Raw genomic sequence first — 22,273 nt, forward strand, 5'->3', positions numbered from 1 at the left:
AACATCTCCCTTATGAGGAAAGGCTGAGGGAGCTGGGCCTCTTCAGCTTGGAGAAGAGGAGACTGAGGGGCAACCTCATCAATGCTTACAAATATGTAAAGGAGGAGCTTTTTTCAGTGATGTCCAGTGATAGGACATGGGGCAGTGGGTGCAAAGTGGAGCATAGGAGGTTCCACATAAATATCAGAAAAAACTTCTTTACTGTGAAAGTGACAGAGCACTGGAACAGGCTGCCCAGAGTCTCCTTTGCTGGAGACATTCAAAATGCACCTCTACAAGTTCCTCTGTGATGTGCTCTGGGTGACCCTGCTCTGGCAGGGGGGCTGGACTAGATGATCTTTCAAGGTCCCTTCCAATCCCTAAGAGTCTGTGATTTGCTGTATTTTTGTTTACAGAGCTTTTCATGTCAAGAGCTACCTTTTTTTTTTAACACATCTAACATTCATGTTTTCAGATTTAAGATGACAAATCAATGGAACAGTAAGGGAAAAACCTTTTAAAACATAGGCCTAGGGAGGCTGAGGGGGATAGGAGGTCTAGAATTTACATGGTTTATTTACTAGTCTTTTGACAGTGATTTGAAGGAGTACCAGCTTGCTTTGTTTTCTTCTGTATAGATTTCAATAGTGAATCTACACCTGGAGTCAGAACACAGTCATTTTTTTCTCCTGTTAAATATCTATCTTGCATTCTACTTCATTTTTGGCATCATCTGTAAAGACCACAAGGGAAGCAGTAAGGATCTATTACATATCTCATGTCCAAGGATGTGTAAAGTCACCACATTATTTCTACAATTTACTATCTAATAATCATGCTGAAGATATATTTCAAAACAAGAACAGATTTGAAGGAGGGGCTGACATGCCTCTACTTACCAGCTCATTAGCCTGATCGATTGTGAATACACTGCAGTTTACTCTGTTTCCAATGTCAATGTTTGCATCAGTTAACAATGAGATGAGTTGTTTACATTCATTCTGCATTCGTGTAAAAGGAACAGCAATTTCATCATAATAGAGATGTTCAGAAAGGACCCCAAGTAAACGAGGCTGCACACAAACAGCCACACTTCTACACTCCTGTAACAGGAAGAGACAATTCGTATTTCTGAGTAATCACAATTTCTTTTTGTTTGGTTTTTGCACTAAACAGTGCAATCTAGCTACAAAAATTCCGTTTCCAGACAGACCATTAACATTTGTAACCCAGAATATTAAGTATTATGAACAAAACCTTTAGTCTGCCACCAGAACAAGTGATAGTTCATACAGGGAAGACAGTCACATTAAGACAAAGCATTGAACTTAGAACATGCATGTTCAGAGAGTTATTTGTAGAAATGTGAATACATTTACTGATTCATAGTTCTGAGGGTTCGCTTGTAGCTACAAAGTAACATGTTCCTCCATTGTCTAGTATTTACATGTATAAATACCATTTCAGCTTATCAACTGAAATTTTATTTCAAACTAAGGAGCAGGCGACAAGCTGTAGATTAAAATAGTAATGAAAATTTATTTTTGCTGCAGAAACATCCTACCTTTTGCAAAGCTGCCCACTCACAGATTACTAATGCAACACTAATCCTCTGCAAGGCAGATTTAGAATTCAAGTGGAAGAGCAGTAGCTGAGCTAATGATTCAGCTGGCTTTATTTCTTGAGTAACAGTATTTACACCTGGGTCACAAATGCAGCAACAGAGCGCTCCCAGCAGCCTGACAAAAGGAGAAAGAACAGTCACTTAAATATTACAATTACTCTGCAATTAATTTTTTGCATCTTCAATTTGAACAAAGTCCACATAATTAGATTTTGGCAAAACCCACTATATAACAAAAAGAAAAACTGCTTTTAATTTTTTTTGGTTCAGATTCACAACAAACTGACTTTGCTGCCATCATTCGAGCTCGCATGACCACATAATCCCGGGTTGCTGGATCTTCTGCAATGCTCTCTGCCCCAGCAATATATTCCTGAATCACTTCCTTATTCTGGGTTTGACCTTGACGTAGTTTAGCTCCTGCCTTTTCCTATGGAGTAAAATTGGGAGAGGTTGGAAGTAAGTGTGTTTGTAATAGGAAAGATGAATTTATATTCCGTTGCATTTCCAGTAACTAGCATAACCTGCAGAAGTTGGACTAAGCCAGAATGTTCTGTGGATAACAGGCTTCTTAAAGTAGTTAATAATTGTAAATCACCTCTCCGCTAATAGTATTTTATGGTCCTATTAAATGTAGGATATGGTTCCTTCACTATAATGTTAAACCAAATAGTTAACATATAGCTGACAGACCAAGTCCACATAGAGGAAAAAGGAAGCATCCTCCAGCATGTTTTCATAAATAACACAATGCTTTAAGACTCAGTCCTGTAAATGGATGGAGTTTGGAACCGTGATGGTTATGGAACCATGTAAATAGACTTTAGAAGGTATTCACAGGGAACGTGCCACATGACAGAACTTCAGATTCTCATGGGTAACCTAACAAGAACTATTTCGTTCTACAGACTTGAGGTTTGTAAGACAGGTAACATTTAGAGTTGAAGAAAGGCACCACCATTCACCTCTAACACCTTTAGAAGGTGTCTTTAAATACAGGTAATCAATTTCCTACTTTCTCCAGTAGGACAGAACAGTTACTGAGGTAACATTTCACTTACTTTTGATCTTGTTTTTACTTCTAGCAACATGTTTAAGTCAATGGGTAAATGAGATGGCTGCATCATTAAGCAGAGCCAGGCTCCCATCCATGGACATGCAGCTGCAACTACATACTGTACAGATGCCTTGTTTAACAGTTCCAGCCATACCTTGGGAAAGAAAAATAGTGGGAATCACAACAAATTTATACAATTTATAAGATCATCTATGTGCTGATAAACTGTAGGAACCATCCTATTCTTCATTCTACAGTAAAGCATCAAATCACTTAACTTGAAAATTATTAACATGGACACATTATTCTTTATCTGCATAAAAGTGCAGCGGATAAAAAATGAGCAGGATACAAAAACATTGTATCTAGGTCATAAGTCATGCAAATACCTTGTGAATAAGATCCAAAATTTCTTGGTTGCTTTCTAAGATACAAAATTGAAATATGTGTCTCAGCATATCTTGGAGAATTGGAGTCAGCCATGTTGATGAGCTCTGAAACAAGGATATCATACGATCAAGCAAATTACCATATGTATCATAGTAAAACACTAGTAATTCCAGTTCTTACCTGGTCTTGGGTGGACAGCAGTGTGAATAATGTTTCCAGTGCTGCTTTTCGGACAGAAGAGATAGTGTGATGCAAGAAGGGCCACACACGCGGGACCAAAACTGTCAGCGATTGCTGAATACTAGTACATGAAGGGGAGATGGAGAGGCAGGACATGGGGAAAAAAAATAAACAGAGCCAAGTTAATTTATCCTCAGTTATAAAGTTTATCCAAAACAAAACTTCTTTGAAAAGAAAAATATTACTGCATATGCTTGGTGATTTTAGTGATTTCTTGAAGAGAAGGCTCCGAGAAGACCTTATAGCAGCCTTCCAGTACCTGAAAGGAGCCAAAAGGAAAGCTGGGGAGGGACTTTTCACCAGGATGTGCAGAGTGACAGGACTAGGGGCAATGGTTTTAAGCTGGAAGAGGGGAGATTTAAGTTAGAGATTAGGAGAAAATTCTTCAGTGTGAGGGTACCGAGACACTGGAACAGGCTGCGTCAAGGTCAGTTTGGATAGGGCTTTGAGCAACCTGGTCTAGTGGAAGATGTCCCTGCCCATGTAGGGGGGTTGGAACTACATGACCTTTAAGGTCTCATCTCTTCCAACCCAAACCATTCTATGATTTTAAGAGAAGGATCAAGTCACTACAGCTTAAACATTTAAAATAGTTTGAGTCAGTATCTGTTTTCAGGAAAAGACTACGTTTTTATGGGTATAAAGGAATAGGAGAGTCAAGTATATAATTTGACCATGTTGTTTCCCAGATTATACTTTGGGCTTTGTTCAACTATTTAGAAAAAGGGGATCTATTAGGCATTTATGAGTTTAGAAATAATTAAAACCAGGCTTGGATCTTTTGTGCATGAACTTGCACATCAACTGATGCAAACAGTATATGCTCAATTAAAAAGACAGCATTATTGACAAAACTTTATTCTTGATCTTGTAATTGGGCAAACCCCAGCTTCAGCAGTGACAATCATATAGGATGAGAAAGAGAAGATGTGTAAATCATCTACCTTAAGTGCAGATGCCATGAGCTTACCATGTATTTTATGAAAAGTGTTAACATACTAACACAGTCCCAGAGAAGAACTTGGTATTGTCTTCAACCAGTCACAGAATTACTGGTTGTTACGTGAATATTCAGGTTCATAGCTGTCTTTAGAACTATTCCAATAGTAAAGTTCTACAGGTACATGCATGTGTTTTAACAGTCTGTTCTCATCTGGAATTTGTCAACAAGGAACAAACAAGGAGTTTGTGGGCAGGACCACCATTTGAGTGGAGCCAATACCCTGTACCAAAATACACAAGATGAATGTAGACAGAGGAGGAGTGGGGAGGGGGCAGTGAAGGTCTGAGATAAACAATGTCTAGTACTTTTAAATTATTTTGTTGCCTTTTACTCATGTAATGAAAACAAAAGCACTGTCCTAACCTTCACTTTAAGGAAAGGTAAGAATAAAATTACAATACTGATTTAAATATCTTTGGCACATGATTTGAAAGCAACTTTGATTATTCCAATTTGAAAATAACTGGACAGTCAAACCTGCAATGGTGAAGCAATAATAATTTTTAAAGTTACCTGCATTTGCGGACCTGAGGATAAGTCAGAAGGGAAGAAAGAAGGATCATGATACTGTTTGTGGAAGCAGTCAAGTCATCTAACTCCAGAAGTGCATCCCACAAGGTATTAAGAATAAAAGGCACCTACACAAATAAGCAGAAGCTGTTATCGTAAAAAAAAAAAACCAAAAAGGAAAATACAAGTGCTGCGTCTAAGCATTTTCTTCACTCAGACCAAAAGTGAATTTTTCCATTAGAATTGATGGAAAACAATTCAGTCACCTTCTGAGACTGAAGTTGGACCAAGCTTTCCACCACTGGTACTAAAGATGCTGCAGCAACAGCTCGGACATCATCATCCAGATCTTGGAGACCTTCAATTATTGCAGGCAACACTTTAGGTAACAAAGTGTTGATCATGTCCTGCAAAAATATCAAAGCATTTTTAAACTTAAAAAGCATATAATGCCCAAAAAAACTAAGATATACAGAGTGTGTGAATAAACCTGTTTGTTATGTAAAACAGAAGCTACAGGTCCAAGACTATAATAGAAATATTGTACATTACCATTCATGAAGTCAAACCAGTTTTGGTGTAAACAAAGTTCAGGTGTTTGCACAATAATATTATGAATAGACTAAACTTCTTGTAGCACCAGACTGTTAATCTTGTATATGAAAGCATCACCAAAGCCAGGCAAGTATAGCTTCTAGAATGTTTTGTGCTTATCAAGTTATAGCAGTACAACTTTAATACATTTTTGCAGCCAGTCATAGATCTAATAACTCACGTGAGGCTGCAACGCAAGCAAGCTTGCTCTTTCATACTTATCTACTGTTCAGCCACATCCAGAACTCTGACAGAAGCTTTTTGTTCCAAAGCTCTCTGCAGTTTCTCATGGGGGTTATTACCTGACGTACTGCCAAAGCATACTTTATTCCTAAGAGACCACCATGTCTCACTTCCCACTGTTCCTGTGTAAGCAGCTTCAGGAGAACATCCACAGTTTTATGAACTCCAGTCTCATTCATATGTTTCAACACCACTCCCAAAGTCTGAGCACAAGTCTCACGTACTGGTGCTACCACCTAGGATAAAGTAAATGATAAAACAGATTTCTGTATGAAATTTGAATTAGAAAGATGACAGTTTGTGCAGAGTCAGAAACAAGGTGAAATGTATGTATTGGCTACTTTGCAATAAGCATGTGTGAGCAGTTACAACAGGCGCATGCAGTAGCACTGTACAAAGCATAGCTGATCTGCATTATCTCCTGCAGAAGCCTGCTGATCTAATCTGTTCAGAGACAACTTACTTCATCTGAAACAAAGTCTCCAAATCTGTCTAATGCAAACACACAAAGAAGTCTAATAACCAAGTCTTCTAGCCACTCCTGATGCTGTTGAATCATCTGTAAAAAGAAAAGAGTTGAACACCTTGACTATACTTACTCATGAAGGGTTTCTGATATGCTTGTTTTAGTTAATAATTATATAAAAGACATTATAAGATATGTTTAAATTCACTGAATATAATGTTGCATAGACAGTCAAAGCAAAATAGTCAGCACTAACTGTGCTCACCTGGGTTATTAAAAATACAATTATTTTTAACAAACATATAATACCTTTGTCAAAAGGCTAGAGAGCACCTGGTAAGGTAGACAGATAACTTTACCCCTACACAGCAGACAAAGGTAAGATCATTCAGATAATCTATACTGACTAATGTCCACATGTCATAGGCAAATGAATTTAGTATGTGTTTGAATAATATTTACAAATAAACTATGAAGCAGTACTTCTCCACTGCAAAAGGTCCAGTGAAAGGAACTCTCTCTTCAGCCATGTCTCCTCCAGATATAACAAAGCAATTTAGACCAAGCTTGTCTCGAATCTCTGGGCTCTGTTCAAGACCCAGTATCTCTGTACCTCAATCTCAGAGCAGAAGCCCCATAAAAGCAACAGCTCAGGCATCATCTTTCTCATCTCCACTGGTTGCTTACTAGCTCACCACTTCCCTTGAAAACTACTGTTTTCATGAAAAAAAATTCATCCTATTGTGATTTTCATATTCCCATACATGTCAAAGAATTATAGCCTGCATATAGCATACACAGCAGCCTTTGAAACTAGCCTGGAGCACACACACTCTTTCCTTAACTATTTAAGATGCTGTTTAAAGTATCTTATCATTGCAGTGTGTGTTATTACCGTACAGACTCATGGAGCAAATACTACTCCACATGGAATCAAGGAGCCATAACTTTTGATTTCCTATTATACAAAGTATGCTGAAGTAGCTCAATTTATATTTGATAAATGTATATCCTCATTCTTCCACATGCTCTAACCCACAAGCTCTCCCAGCTTCTTTTAGATTAGGCAAGTCAGTATGAATATGGGTAAGATTCACAATTAGTAAACAAGTTATTACTGTCAGGGTATATTTTTTAAGTGTCTTAATTTTAAATACATGATTTAAATACTTTTTATCATCATAACACAGCAAGCAGACCAATAAAGTTACTATTTAAGTTAATAGAATTGGATGGTCTAAGATACTTTACTAGAGTTACATCATCAACTTGTCAATTCTGCTTCAGCACACCCTTACCATGACCTGAAAATACTATTTTCTAGTATGGAAGCTAATTTCTAATAACTTTACACACAGTCAACAAATTAATGGCTGCTTACAAAGTAGAATTGTTTTTTGCACAGACCTTTTAAAAATAATGTAAATATTTTATCAGTGCATACAATTTCATCCCAATTTTGATCAAATCTCAGTTTATATTGCCCAGATCACACACCTCCTGCGAAGCTTAAGTATTTTCAGAAGTCTGTTTTCCAAACTTTAAGTAAGGTGTTAAGTCTACATGAATGGAAACGTACCTCTTCTAAAGAGCTGTCTCCCATTTTACCACCACTTTTGCCATGAGCTTTAAGTATCTCTCTCAGTCCAGTACCTGCACCATGTCGAACCTAGAAAAGTGAAATAAAAAGTAATTTTTTATATATTTAGGAACAGAAGATAAAAACCACACTGGGTAACTGAAACAAATACTTTAGTCTTAATAGAGATGTTTCAAGTGCTGGAGAGTTAGTGGTACTTAAACTTGTAAGAAAGGGTGTTATTTTATTGGATCAAATCATATACTAATCTGTCCAAAACCAACCTTTTTTTCTTCCTAAGTATTTGCCAGCTTGTGGACAGGAACAAATAAGAATTGCTTCTATTTTCCAACACAGAAGATATTGTTACAATATTTGCAGTACAGTATCCATTTAGTTTTGCCTCACTATAAGACATTAGTTGTCAGAGAAAGAGCAACTAGAAGATACTACTGGTTTTAGTAAATTCCTAAGCTAAATGGAAGCAATATTAATCTTTAAAAAGACCAACTTTTATTAAAAAAAACTGAAGTTAGTTGACAGCAGTTATTTCCATCTTCTGCTCAAGGAAGAGACACCATTATCAGCTATTTCAAAGTTTTGGTTGGAACTGATAAAGTTTGTGGAAAACAGTAAAAGGATTGAATAAAAGGGTGAGCAGAACAGATATTGAATCTTGAAAATAGGTTGTCTAAGTAACCAAAAATATAGTGTTTGTAACTGGCATTTACTATAATTCTAAAAAAAAAAGTTAGAAATCCCTTTTTATAAATTAAGATAACTTTACTAATTAAGAATAGCCTACTCTGTTACCAAAGGATTGATCTCCCCCTTTTTTTACTAGCTTAGCATCAGACAAACATGCCGCTGTTATCAGCAATACTCATAAAATATTCCTTAAGCTCTTGATGCATCCAAGTCCATTTTAATTGCTTCATCTTTTTGACCATAGATTCGTGCTTTTACTCTACTTTAATTTAAATACTTTGAAAATTCTCACTTATAATCACTGCTTTCTATATCTTTCCCACTCTCCACTTGAGTATACATTGCACATGTTTTCCTTCCCCCTTTAAATAAGACTTAAAAATCACTTAAGTTCCCTAAAAGCAGATTCACCTTGGCTACGTAGCCTGTATTTATGGTTGATGTAATTCTTGCTATCTAGCAAATGCTTTTAAGTACTACACATACAATCTTCGTGCTTCTGTTGAAGCCTTTTTAAAATCTATAGTTACACCTTAGATACTGCACATCTTACCTCCCAAGAAGGGTTAAAGAGATCATTGCACACCTCTTCACAAAAGCTTTCCAGAGGCCATTCATTTGCCTAAATTTATAAAAAAATTGTCAAGTAGAAGATTGAAAGAGTAAGAGATTAGGCAATCACTTCTTACAATGAATGTCGCTTAGATGAAGATAAAGACCTCCAAAAGCTTAAGTGTTTTTCCTTGTTGCTGGACAGAACTGAAAAAACAACCAACCTTCTTCAGCACTTCAGAAAGTTTGCTGATTGGCACCAGCTCTTTAAAAAAGTTCACGCAGTTTGTCTGTTATTGTGTAACCTCTTCTCTATGGCAATCAATTGCAATGTTCTGCAATTCAGCCTCCCCTTAGGGACCATGCTAAGGCAGAAAATTAAGCAAAGTCTCTTATCCTCCCCAGTCATTCTATAAAGTCATGAACTTTGCCTTAAAGAACATAAGAGGCAAGTCTCAGTTTGAAATCACGCTGTGTATCCAAACTGGGTAAATTAAACCAGTATAAACACCACACTTTTCAAAATACATCCCACATAACCACTATCCCAAAATTTCCTACAGGGAAACTGACATGGCTGTGGAAAGCGTATGTTGATACTAGTATTTTTAAGTTCATGCCATCACAAACACAGAGCATTTGAAAGGCTGTTAACTCAAGAGCTATTCAGCCTGCAGTTATCATTAATCTCTCAAATTTGCTTCCCAATCTTTGCTTTGCGAAGAATCTAATTACTAAGCTATGTTTAGAAAAAAAATAATTGTAGAATAGAGTCTAATCAAGATCAAGTCTCTTTAAACTTCCATGTACCATCAGTAAGTTTTTCTAAGACTAAGATAATTGTTTAAATCTTCAACTACTAAAGATAGAACTTAATTCTAAATTAAGCCTAATTAAGGTAAGGCAAAGATTAAATAAAGTGTACATGAACATTTAGATCAAATTATTTATGGCTCAGTGTAATCCTTTCATCTGAGTGTTTAGCACAGTTTTACAGTTTAACACCCAGGTCTGAAACCTGTAATCCACCTACTCAGGTTCATTTGGGTCACAAACTGCTACCAATGCATTAAACACGTTTTCTTCCTCAATGCTATGCAAAGTTTGAAGCCCATTTGCTTCACTACCTATAAAAGCAAGCTGGCAACAGCATTCTTTGCTCCATTTCTCCCATGCTTAGCTAAAGGATTTGGGAGCATAGAAGTTTTGTTTTACATTACTGTGCTAAAAACTGAATGATCATTTCTGCTAACAGCAGAAAATAAATACCTCTTCTGTAGCATTTTCTACCGATGTTTTTGAGTCTGTGGCAGGCTGGTTGATGACAACAGTTGCAACTTTTCTTCTCTTTTCTTCTGGTTCCCCATCAGTGCTATCATTGCTGAGAAAGAACAAGTACCAGTTTATGAACTGAAGGTATGCTTTAGAATTACTTCTACAACTGAAGTCTCAGATCAAATAAGTGTGGCAAGAACATAAAACAAAGAAGTTTAACATTGTTATATAAGTGAAATAGTTACGTTTACACGTGAAATAATTCAGTGAGGAGAAAGCAGAATGCTGTCCAAAATCCTCAGCCTTTTCTAAGAATTACAGAAATTCTTAAACTGAAAAAAATCATGGAAAGATAATTTTGTTTATAGCTTGTTATAAACACAATAGGGATAATACTCTGTCACTATAAATTGCAGTGAGAAACAGAGCATATATTAGAAAGTTATAACTGAAATTCTTAGTTATTGTTCATCTTCTTAAACACCACATTTTCAGACACTATTTTCAAGCCATATTTAATAACAGGAACAAACCACAAATCTCAACTCCAGCATCCCATTATTTCAAGATCCCCCTGAAGCTAGGTCTTTAACAAAGCCCCATGTGGAATAAGTATGGCACACAAGCAAGTGTTTTTACCATCAGCACATAAAAGATTAAGATGCAAAGATTTAAGGAAGTTTTTCAACAGATAAATCACAATCCCAGCTTAACCGAAATAAAATCAGTTCACTATTTTACCTCTTCTCATTAGTTTCCACTGCATCTCTGGATCTTTGCTTTGCAAACAGCTTAGCCATTCTTTTGGCTTTATTTTTTTGTCTACTACTCATACCAGCTCGAAACTCTGAGTCAATTAACTCAGCAGCCTGAAGAGTCTGAAAGATAAGTCATTCATTATCAATTCTTCTTAAAGTCCTGAAAAATTCCCAAACCCACATTGCTCTCAAGATTCCCCAACCCTTTATCATTTGAAACTCAGAGCAGCAGTTTAACATCAAACAACATCAACATGCAACTATGGGGCATAAGAATTCAGGAAGCTAAAGCATACCATATTAGACATTAATTGGACATTGATACTTAAAGATTGTAACTGCAGAATCAAAACTTTGCTGTACTTGGCAGTGTTAGGTTTATGATCTTAGAGGCCTTTTCTAACCTAAATGCTTTTATTATTCTATGAAATAAAGCAAATCCACTTTATTATTCCTCGCAGTCAAATAGCCCAAGGTTTTACCTACAGGTTGTTTGTTTACTAGTGAAACTGAAGAAGGCGAATAGTCCAGATCTTCATCATTGAACAGATCTTCAGTATTCATCCCAATTGCAGCACCCATGTCTAAGCCAAGTTTCTTTTGTAACAGTTTCCTCTGTCGTGCAATCCTCTCCTTAGGATCAATTTCACCTTAAAAAAATAAGTTTTTTAAAAAGCGAAAATGTGTAAGACTTCCAACCAGATGTATTATTGAAGATTTATTTGCTCATTGGAATAATAAGAGTTACAGAATTCAATCATATTTGGCTAATACATCTACACAATCTTTCAAATGAAACCACAACCATTCCTAGGAAGACCTTCCCTGCTGCTGATGCCATACTAGTGTCTAGTAAGGCTCATTTAGGAAATTAACAGAAGTGAACTCAATAATATAGTGAAGCTTCAACACTAATTACTGAACAGCTAGACTTTGAAAGCACCCACATTTACACTAAAAATAAGGTTATTTTTAGTGCCTGAATAGAATAAAACCTCCAAGTAAACCAAAACTTGTAGCCTACAGAGCTGTCAGACTTCAGTCTCTTTTACATATGTGGTATGGAAACGAGGACACAATTTTTTTTTGGTCAAATATCTGCACATAAGCTAGTAAGCAGGTGACCAATATTAGCAGAACATACACCACGTTGAGTAGTAATTAGTAATTATATCTATACCGATAAGCTTTTTTTTCAATTGCATTTAACTGACAGAGAAACAACCTACATTCTCTAAAAGATATTTCCCTTTCAGAAGTTCATCTTTGGAATAAGTGTCAAAGATTACTCAACTTGCTTTACATCCATTCACATTGGCTACTCACTTGAAAGAGAAAGCAGCTATGGAATGCAGAAAACAGCCTTTGTACAGTTTCCCACCAGTTAAAAAAGCAGCATCTAACGCTATTTGCTTTTTTTATATTATATATTTTATTTCCATTAATAAAATGTATACACTGTCATATGAACTTGGGATAAATACCAGATTTCTATGGTAATAGATTTCTATGAAATAGTGTCCTATTCCATCTATTTGATTTCTGAACAAATAAGGTTTCATTAGAAGAGACGGAACTTGTACAACACCCTATTAACCTAGCATAAAAGGTGGCAAGCGATAACACAGCAGTGAGGCTTAACAGACAAGATTGTACTTAAGTGTCAGCAGCCATAGGTTCTGTTCCTTGCTGAGCTAGTGATCTTCTGTGTACACTGCACAGCAAGTGTCACAAGCAGGGAACAAGTGAATCAAGGCTATGCAGGTAGAGCATATTCTTATCTATAGCATGATTTCACTTGTTGCAGAAACTGGAAAATGGACTGAATTACAGCAGGGGAGTACAGCAACAGCAAAAAACCCACCTTGGATTACTTCAATGCCAATACACTGATACAAACCAACTCAGCTAAACAGTTGCAGAAAGGTATCAGGCAAGTGACTGAAAACAAGATATCACACAAGCACTGATACTTGACCTTCCAACTTAAGTTTTAACACAGTATTTTTCAGGCAATGTAGTATTTGAAACCTTCAAGCTTTTAAATAAGCCTACTACTCTATTTGGGAACACAGTTTTAATGAAGACCAAGTGGTGATAGTTCCTGCACTTCTTAAAAGAGTGTACTGAAATCCTACAGAAGTCTTTAATACTCTTTCAGGTTTCCCCCTGTACACAAACTAATTCTGATACAAGAAAAATTATACACACTCCTAAAAAAAATAAAATCATTCAACTTAAGATAATACAAACCAAAATTTCCTAGCATTCTGAGAAACCATGGATGCCACAACAAACGTTTTGAAATCAGGAAGTTTTCTTGTCTGCAACTTAAATTTAAAGATATACCTGATTTATCATCTTGGACTTCAAATTCTGCGCCAGCAGATCCAAGAAGAGATGCACCATGTTTCAACAACCGACATATATCAAATCTGTCAAAACGCAACCGATCTGTTGAAGGTGAATCTTCCATAGGACTTTCTGAGCCTGGTTCTAGATAGGACATTGAAAACAATATAAAGGACATAATGAAATTTTTGTTCAAAGTTCTGGCAGAAGATTAAGCAAGAGAACAGGGAAGAAATAATTTATCTCCTCCAAAGGAAGTATCAGACATACAGCATTTTGATTCACAAAGTGTAAAGCATTCATTTCTCAAAGACAGATTGAGAAAGCTCGCTTAACACACTTAATTGAATATATTAAAAAAATCGTTTTTCCCTTGAAAAATGTAGCTTTTTAAAATGTTGGACAATGACATACCATTGTGTCTTCTCTGTCACTGGATCACAAATAGTTCAAGTAAGTATCATGCCAACATTGTATCTATCATATGATCAACAGCCAAGCATTTCTGCTATGGAAGCTGGAGTGTAGTCTTAGCAGGTACAGAAGAAAAACAGCTGGTAAGGGCTGCTGAAGTCTAGTTATCAGCTCTTCTCAAATCCAGGTACAGTGCAGTCCAATACTGATACAGAAAAGTAACAGAGGATGCAGAGAAGACAGTTACCGAATACCTTCTTTGCTTCAGTCTTTACTCCAAAGACCAGCTCTTGTGAATCCTAAACTCTGGATATAAGAGAGAAAGCCTGGAGGTAGGATGACTCTCCTCTGGTCAATGAGGACTGGGTTAGAGATCCATTAAGTAAATTGAATACAAACAGATCAGTGGGCCCTGACAGGATGCACCCATGAGTGTTGGGATGTTGTTGCTCTAACACTCTCCAACATTTTCAAAAGATCATGGCAAACAGAAGAGGTGCCTGAGGACTGGAAGAAAGCCAAAGCCACTCCAGTATCCAAAAAGGGTGAGAAGGATGATCCAGGAAACTACAGACCAGTCAGCCTCACCTCCATCCCCGGAACAACAATGGAGCAGCTCATTCCAGAGGCCATCTCTAAGCACATGAAGAGCAGAAGTTTGAGGAGTAGCTATCATGGATTTACCAAAGGGAAATCATGTTTGATTAATCTGATAGCCTTCTATGATGTTGTGACTGAAGCAGAAGACCAGTGGATGTAGGATGCCTTGACCTTACCAAGGCTTTTGACACTATCTCTCATAACATCCTCATAACAAGCTCACGAAGTATGGGTAGAAGAGTGGACAGTGAGATGGATTGAGAACTGGCTAGACAATAGAATCCAGAGGATAGCGACCAATGCTGTAGAATCCAGCTGGAGACCTGTAACTAGTGGGTCCAGTCCTGCTCAACATCTTCAACAACCTGGATGAGGGGATAGAGTGTATCCTCAGCAAGTTTGCTAATGACACAAAACTGAGAGGATTGGCTGATACACCAGGAGGCTGTGTAACCATTCAACAAGACCTGGACAGACTGGAGAGCTGGGCAAAGGGGAACATAATGAGACTCAACAAGTGTAGAGTCATGCACCTGGGAAGGAACAAGAACATACACCAAAACAGGTTAAAAGCTGACTCGCTAGAAAGCAGCTCTGTGGAAAAGGGCCTTGGCATCCTTGTGGACAATACAGCAATGTGCCCACATGGCCAAGGCAGCCAGTGGCATCCTGAGGTGCATTAAAAAGAGTGTCAAACAGGTGGAGAGAGGTTATCTTCCCCCTCTACTCTGCCCTAGCGAGACTAGACCTGGAGTACTGTGTCCAGTTCTGGGCTCCCCAGTTTGGGAGAGAGAGAGATTTACTTGAGAGAGTCCAACAGGGGGCTATAAGGATGATTAAAGGACTGGAAGACCTGTCTTATAAGGAAAGGCTGAGAGACCTCTGGCTGTTTTGTCTAGAGAAGACTGAGAGGGGATCTTACTAATGTATATAAATATCTGAAGCATGGATCTCAAGGAGGGGCCAATCTCTTTTCAGTGGTGCACTGTGATAGGACTAGGAGCAAAGGATGCAAACTAGAGCACAAGAAGTTCCACCTCAATATTAGGAAAGCCTTCTTTAGTGAAAGGGTGACAGAGCACTGGAACAGGCTGCCCAGAGAGGTTGTGGAGTCTCCTTTTCTGGAAACTTTCAAGCCCTGTCTGAATGTGTTTTTGCGACCTGCCCTAGATTCTGTGAGTCCTGCTCTGGAAAGGAAGTTATACTCTAGAACCTCCAAAGGTTGCTTCCAACTCCTAACATTCTGTGATTCTGACAAGGCATCTTACTTCCTGGTTATGAATTCACCTCCAAAGTATTCCCTCCCCCTCAACACTCCAAGATGTGTTTTGTGGCTCCTAGTCATGTCCAGTTTAGTATTCCAAAAGACTGTTAATTCCTACATAATTCACCACCCTCCTGAATTACAGCCAGCAGTATAAATACAATTGTTGCCTACAAGAAATATAGCATTTAGTCTGGTTTGTTTAATCCCACATTCACACGTATTTATGAAAGCTTTTTCATTTACAGTAGAATGAGTCTAAGTGCTTACAAAACACTACAAAATAAACACCACCTACATTTCTTCAGACCCGAAGAAAAAGTTATCTTTTTGCATATGTTTAATGAAATGTTAAGTGATTTATAGCAAATCTAAGAACTTAAATGTAACCACTGTAAAACACCTATTTGACTACTACATCAAAGTCCTATGTGGTAGGCAGATAAGCAAGAACTGGACAATGCATGTAACCCATACCATTTTACCTCCCTCAGAAAGGTGCTTTGAGCAAAGGAACAGAGAAGAAAGAAGGTGTGTAAATTATAATGACAAAGTTAATTGGTTAAAATTTTTGCCATTTTACTAGTTATTACTTTTCTTTATAAAAGTAAAGCTTTTTAAGGGTATAGAGCACAAGAAAGATTTTTAGAAGAAACAAAGGACAGACATTGTTTTAATTGATTCTGAACATGTAAAATCAAAGAGGTTTACAACAGTCTAAGCACATTAAAAAACTAGAATGACATAGTTGCCTTGAAAAGTGTTATATCACTATCAGTTTGCATCAGATAAACAATTTAATATCATTCATTTAAGAAGCACCTTGCTTTGCTCTTGGTGTTGGATTCCACTCAGGTACGTTTTTCACTATTGCTTCAACAGCCTGGCCAGCTGCAATACGTGTATCCCAATTGGTACTTCTTAAATACACTAACACCTTTAAGGAGAGATCAAAAATAAATATTTGCTTTAAATGTACTTTCAGAAAATCCATCAGCTGTTTTACACTATTAAACACATTTTTAATGCTAGGGATTAAGGCAATATTCAAAACAAGAAAAACAATGGACAAGAAAAACTAAAGAAATGTGAGCAGCCTTCTCTATATTGCTTACTGCTTGGCAGAACTCTCACTGCAGCTCAACATAAAGAATTCATAGGACATACTTAGTCCCATCAGTCAAACTCAACCTTAATTTCTGCCAGGTACTAAACAAGGCTTGAGACTTTTGGCTTTTTGCTATCTAAAACTATGTGTTCAAAAGAGATTAACAAACCTTAAAACTTTTAAGTAATTTAACCGAAGTAGAGAGACAACATGGGTCAACTGAGGCAAGATATGCCCTTCTAAACTAATTTAACACTATGTCTCAAACCTGGAAAAACTATTTCTTTCTCTGAAAGTGGTTTGATATTCATGATTCGTTGGTTGCTCTGTTGATACTATCAATTGCGGTGAGGGCAACTATTTAATAAGAGCAGAATTGAGGTCACTCAGCCATCTCCAGCTGTCAGATACAGACTATTTTTGGTGTTCTTATTGGACTTGGCCAGGTTGAAGTCTCAAACTAATAGAAATCACTTCCCATTTTCCGGTCCTTTTAAAGACATGCAGTCTTCTATATTTTTAATGCTGTATCACATCAGTAACAATCTCTAAAGGCAGGAGCAGAATTTTTTTGTAAGACAGTAGAGCTCTTTACAGAAGAGCTGAACTTACAGCAAACATTCCGTATCAATACTGAATGCAAAGTGAAACCTCATTTTTGTAACCATTTCAGAGTCTGAGAAAACAGCAAATTTAACAGAAACAGTCTCCTTATTTTCTTCAGACTACTGTTTCCATAGAACACAAGATTACTATGCCTTGTCTTCTTCTCACAGAACCCCAACCCCTTTAAAGCCCTGAAAACAAGCTAAAAAAAAAAAAAAAAGATGCTTACTTTAGACAAGAGGTTATTCAGTTCATGAGGATGCAGTTTCACTACTTCCCCAAGTTGCTGTGCAGCTGCTTTTCTCGTTACTGGTGTTGTACCAGTGTCCAGTAAAATAAAGAGACGATCGAGCCTAAACAGGATTGACAAAATATGAAAATGTTACACTATACATAGTCCAGCTGCCCATTTCTATTTATATTCCCCCACATTTTTCAGTTTATCTAATGCACAGAAATATTTGCCTGAAGACTGTCAATTGAGAAGGCGACAAATGTATGCTTTCCTAACAAGCATACTTGTCATAAAAGCACACTTAATTTAGTAAGCAAAAACTTAAACTATTATAAATACTAGTTTTTAAAAATTTGCAATTAGAAAAGAAAATTAAATCCAGAATCTGTCCATGTAATGCAACCAGAAGTGTCACTTCTAAACTTAAAAAATGCTCCTCCAAATATTACAATGAGGCTAGAATTTTCACAGCAGTGCAGCTCACCTACATCAGCCTAACAAAATAAACAGATGCCCTGAACAGCTCTTCCTCACATACCCTAAATTTTAACAACTACAGGAAAAAAACAGGCAAAACATTTGCCCTTCTGTTGCTACTAAATTACATTTCATCCAAATAGCCTTTAACAATAGCTCCAATCACTTAAACATAAAAAACCCCACCTCTTTCCAGTATCACTGGATTGTATTTTCTTTGACATGCTTAAACCACTTACTCTTGAGAATATCCTATAACATATCACAATGCAGTAGAAACAACAGTGCTACAGAGCCAAGGCAGTACTATTACAGAAATACAGTTCCAAAATGCAAATGCTTCAGCAGCTGGGGATACTACAGTAAATACCCATTAGACAAAAAAAACCCCAATTTTCTAACTGGGAGTATTTCAAATAATTATAGTATTTTAGCCAGACTTCTGATATTTGCCAGCTTTGAAATAATTAACTTCCTACTACTAAAATAGGCAATCCCATTTCAATTTCTGTAGATAAAACTACCATTTCAGTTGCTATGTTTTATTAGTTAGTAAATAGTTTTAAAGTTACATTAAAAAATATGCAAATATATCTAACCTAGTAGATTTGTGTTATAGGACAGTCAAGGAGAAAAGCAAAAGCTTAATAGATCCAACCCTCCTGTATCAATGATAATGGACTAGTAAGGAAGAACATACTACATATTTAGTTATTTACCAGTATTTTTTCCTTTGTGTATTTTACAGTAATAACTCAACCTGATTTGCTGCACTCAGTATTCAGTACAAAATATCCTGGCTTGCAGAGCAACCACAGCTTGAACTAACATGTTTGTTCTCTCATTCTTAAACTCGCCCCTTTCAGTCTTCATTCCTTCTAAAGCTTCAGTGTTCCATATTCAGTAATTCTGTCACTTAACACCACCCATACTTCTAACTATGTCAAGGCTTAACACTGGGCCAGCAATTAATTGACTGACAGACATTCTCTATTAACCCCACTCCCTTCCCAGAAAAAGAATAAGGGAGACTTACAGGTTGGAAATGAAGCCACACAGCTTTAATGAAACAATAACTATGAAAAAAATGAAATATGTACAAATGTATACTAAACCAAAATTACACACCCCCTGCAATAAGGCTCATGTCCCCACTGAGGCTCCAGGCCCTGGGGATGTCCTGGAATGGACTCCTGGACTCACAGGGTGATATGAACCAGATTTAGGAACACACAGATCAGGATAAAAGGCAGAAGAAGAGATGGAGTCCTCCCAGGATGCTAGCTGCGGCTGAAGAGCGCTTGACCATTGTGATCCTTCCAGTACCTGAAAGGGGCTTACAGGATAGCTGGGGAAGGACTTTTTACAAGGAAAAACAGGAGATTTAGGATGGACACAAGGAAGAGATTCTTTAGTGTGAGTGTGGTGAGACACTGGAATAGGTTGCCCAGGGAAGCAGTAGAAGCCCCATCCCTGGAAGTGTTCAAGGCCAGGCTGGATAGGGCCCTGAGCAACCTGATCCAGTGGGAGGTGTCCCTGCCCACACAGGGGGGTTGGAACTAGATGATCTTTAAGGTCCCCTCCAACTCAAAACACTCTACAATCCCTCAGATTTATACTGAGTATGACACGTATGGGATGAAATACTGCATTTGGTCAATTTTGAGTTACCTGTCTCGTCCATTTCTCCCTGTAAGAGGGTAACAGGTGTTATCCTTTCTCCTCCCTTTGGTTTCCAGCACCCAAGATTAGCAGAACCAAGCAATGACCTTGGTTCTGCATACCATTCTCCAGCAATATCTACAGTGTTACCAGTTCTAGCAGCAGACATGGACTGAAAAACATGTTGTTAATTTCAGAAAGTGCATTGACTTAGAAAGACTTAACTGAAAAGTCAAATAAATGAAAATTGGTTGTGTCCTGGCTCAAACCAGAGCATAATAAAGTATCTTTTTTTTCATCTCCAAAGTCAAGCAGAATATGAAATTTAGACCACTTCCTCAGCTAGAACTCTTCATGTGCCAAAAAAGGAGGAAACCACTATGATGGCCTACCCTCAAAAAAACCTCAAGTTTAGTTGCAATTTTAGTTACAGCACTGGGTATCCACTAAAAGCCACAAGTTTTTGAAGTTGTGTTACCCAAAAAAATATATTTAGTTGTTTGTTGGGGTTTTTTTAACCTGCAATATACTTGGTTTGCAATTTAAGATTTTATGTTATAATATGCTTAACACACAAATGCAAAATAAACCAAAACCTCTATTGCCTCACATCACTAAAGGGCAGTTTCAGAGTTCAACACCAGCAAAATAAATGGGAACAGGATTAACAAATACAGATAACAATGTCTGACTAACAGTACTGCTGGTCATGCTAATCATTCTTCCTTTCCCATCAGACTTCCATGATGACTAATACCCAAGCGGTTAATATTTTGGAGGTATTAAGATTGTTAAGTGTTGGCTTTCCTGCAACAAGTATTGCAGAGCCTGAATTCTATTGTAACTGGAAGGGTATCACCAAGAAAGTCTCTGATCAGCAGCACTATTTTATTTTTTTTTAGTTTTCATTCTAAGTTTCAGTTCTGAACCAATTAATTTTGAGAACTTGCAATTTGGAAATAAATTTCCTAAGTTCTGAAAGGGTTTCCATTCTCAGAACAAACTAACAGTATCTAAACTAGTTCTTAAATCCAAAGAGAACTAAGAGTTTTCTAACAGCATGTGTTCTCTGCCTCTCATGCTAGACAGCACTGCAAGGAGAGCACTGCAAGGCTTACATCATTCACAAACATAACACAAGTGCAAATCAGTGTGGTAGACTGAAATGCTCCACAACGTAGACAATTTTTTAAATTATTTTATTGAAAGAGTTCAACAGATGCTGCCAGAAAGTTGTTCTAAGCACATGGAAGACAGAAGCAAAAGAAAAACAGGGCCTGTTTACAAGAAGAAAAAATTTAAGAAAATGAGATATTTATGGATTGTTACGAAAACTAAATACCAACAAATGAAATCTAACCCTAAAGCTCCCTACTCCTGCACGTTAACTGCTGTAATTGGTGCTTAAAAATATAAAGTCCTTCACTTTTAGCTCATAAATTGTTCAGATAATTTTTTACTGTCACATTCCAATCCTGAGTCAACTACATCTCACTGATAGGACAGCAACCATACAACACCTCAATGTGAACTCATGCCACATGTGCTAATTACAAAGCACTAACTTGTTCAAAGAGGTAGATACTTTTTTCCTCTCTTGAGAAATTTGAGATTTTTCTAACCCCAGCTGAAGTGTATGAGCAAGACAAAACTTGGAGTAGCAATTCAAAGTTCTTATGAAGAGCATAAGATTTTTTTTCTTCTAAGAAATACCGCATGAGCTTCTGCACTAACAGAGAGTCATTAGAAATATTTCTGACACAAAGGCATCCATTCAGGTGCTTAAGAACACTTAACAAAACCCCAATAGTTAATTTTTGGAGAAAGACTGCAGGTAAGAAGAATTCTCACAGTAAACAATTTCATCTGCATTTCTATTAATCAGAATAGCAAGGTCAGCTGTCATAAGGGGGAACATCATCTCTCTAATCAACACAGCTATGCTGAATGATTAGGCATAGGCTTAGTTCAGTTAGCTAAAGGAGGTTTTGTGAATAAAAGTACACAGAAACTACTACTGACTTCCACTCACTCAATATAACAAGCCTTTTGTTCTTCCAGTGCATTATCACAGCGAAGACAATTTAAAAAAAATGACAACACAAGAGCAAGTACTTTCAAGAGAGCCATCACAACTAACTCAGTGGCACTCTCCAGAGAGCACGGTAATTCCATGTTCTAGTCACTGCTTTCCAATCAGTTTAATGCTGAATATGTGGCAAAACTAAGTTAGATATGACTGTACTCAGACACAGTAGACAAATATTAAAAAAAAACAACACCTGTTCTATTCTTCATACTAATCTGTCTTTAAACAGCACAGATATGCATTTGAAGGAACAGCTTAATACTAAAGTGAATCTTACTGCACTCTTGTGGAAAACTGGATGATGTGGATTTGAAGCCCCTTCAGCTATAGAGGCATTTGAAAACTAGTAGCAGGCATAGCTAATGGCCAAGTCAAAATGCAGAAGCTACCAACAGTATCTCCAAAATGCTTCCAAAACATGAGACGTGTATCTGAACAATATAAAGATCCTGATATGTGTAAGCATTCTGAGTGGACTGGTTTCAGCA

At 37.2% G+C, this 22,273-nt stretch overlaps 1 protein-coding gene across 1 annotated transcript in view; it reads right to left on the reverse strand.

The window, feature by feature from the left end:
- BTAF1 (BTAF1 RNA polymerase II, B-TFIID transcription factor-associated, 170kDa) overlaps positions 1 to 19,865 on the reverse strand; it is a 36,874-nt gene extending 17,009 nt beyond the window's left edge. Inside the window, exons 1-20 of the mRNA XM_010000125.1 lie at positions 19,706 to 19,865; positions 19,071 to 19,110; positions 17,552 to 17,675; positions 16,431 to 16,545; positions 13,328 to 13,474; positions 11,465 to 11,628; positions 10,962 to 11,098; positions 10,215 to 10,326; positions 8,947 to 9,015; positions 7,686 to 7,775; positions 6,104 to 6,199; positions 5,700 to 5,876; positions 5,070 to 5,210; positions 4,807 to 4,931; positions 3,231 to 3,351; positions 3,050 to 3,154; positions 2,665 to 2,814; positions 1,891 to 2,033; positions 1,544 to 1,718; positions 879 to 1,082 (exon numbers count right to left, since the gene is read on the reverse strand). Of these exons, the coding sequence (XP_009998427.1) occupies positions 879 to 1,082; positions 1,544 to 1,718; positions 1,891 to 2,033; positions 2,665 to 2,814; positions 3,050 to 3,154; positions 3,231 to 3,351; positions 4,807 to 4,931; positions 5,070 to 5,210; positions 5,700 to 5,876; positions 6,104 to 6,199; positions 7,686 to 7,775; positions 8,947 to 9,015; positions 10,215 to 10,326; positions 10,962 to 11,098; positions 11,465 to 11,628; positions 13,328 to 13,474; positions 16,431 to 16,545; positions 17,552 to 17,675; positions 19,071 to 19,110; positions 19,706 to 19,865 (2,595 nt within the window). The remainder of the gene's footprint in view (positions 1 to 878; positions 1,083 to 1,543; positions 1,719 to 1,890; positions 2,034 to 2,664; positions 2,815 to 3,049; positions 3,155 to 3,230; positions 3,352 to 4,806; positions 4,932 to 5,069; positions 5,211 to 5,699; positions 5,877 to 6,103; positions 6,200 to 7,685; positions 7,776 to 8,946; positions 9,016 to 10,214; positions 10,327 to 10,961; positions 11,099 to 11,464; positions 11,629 to 13,327; positions 13,475 to 16,430; positions 16,546 to 17,551; positions 17,676 to 19,070; positions 19,111 to 19,705) is intronic.
- Positions 19,866 to 22,273: the final 2,408 nt, after the last annotated feature.

This window comes from Chaetura pelagica, unplaced genomic scaffold (assembly GCF_000747805.2).
Source record: "Chaetura pelagica isolate M959 unplaced genomic scaffold, ChaPel_1.0 scaffold436, whole genome shotgun sequence".
Taxonomy (NCBI): Eukaryota; Metazoa; Chordata; class Aves; order Apodiformes; family Apodidae; genus Chaetura; species Chaetura pelagica.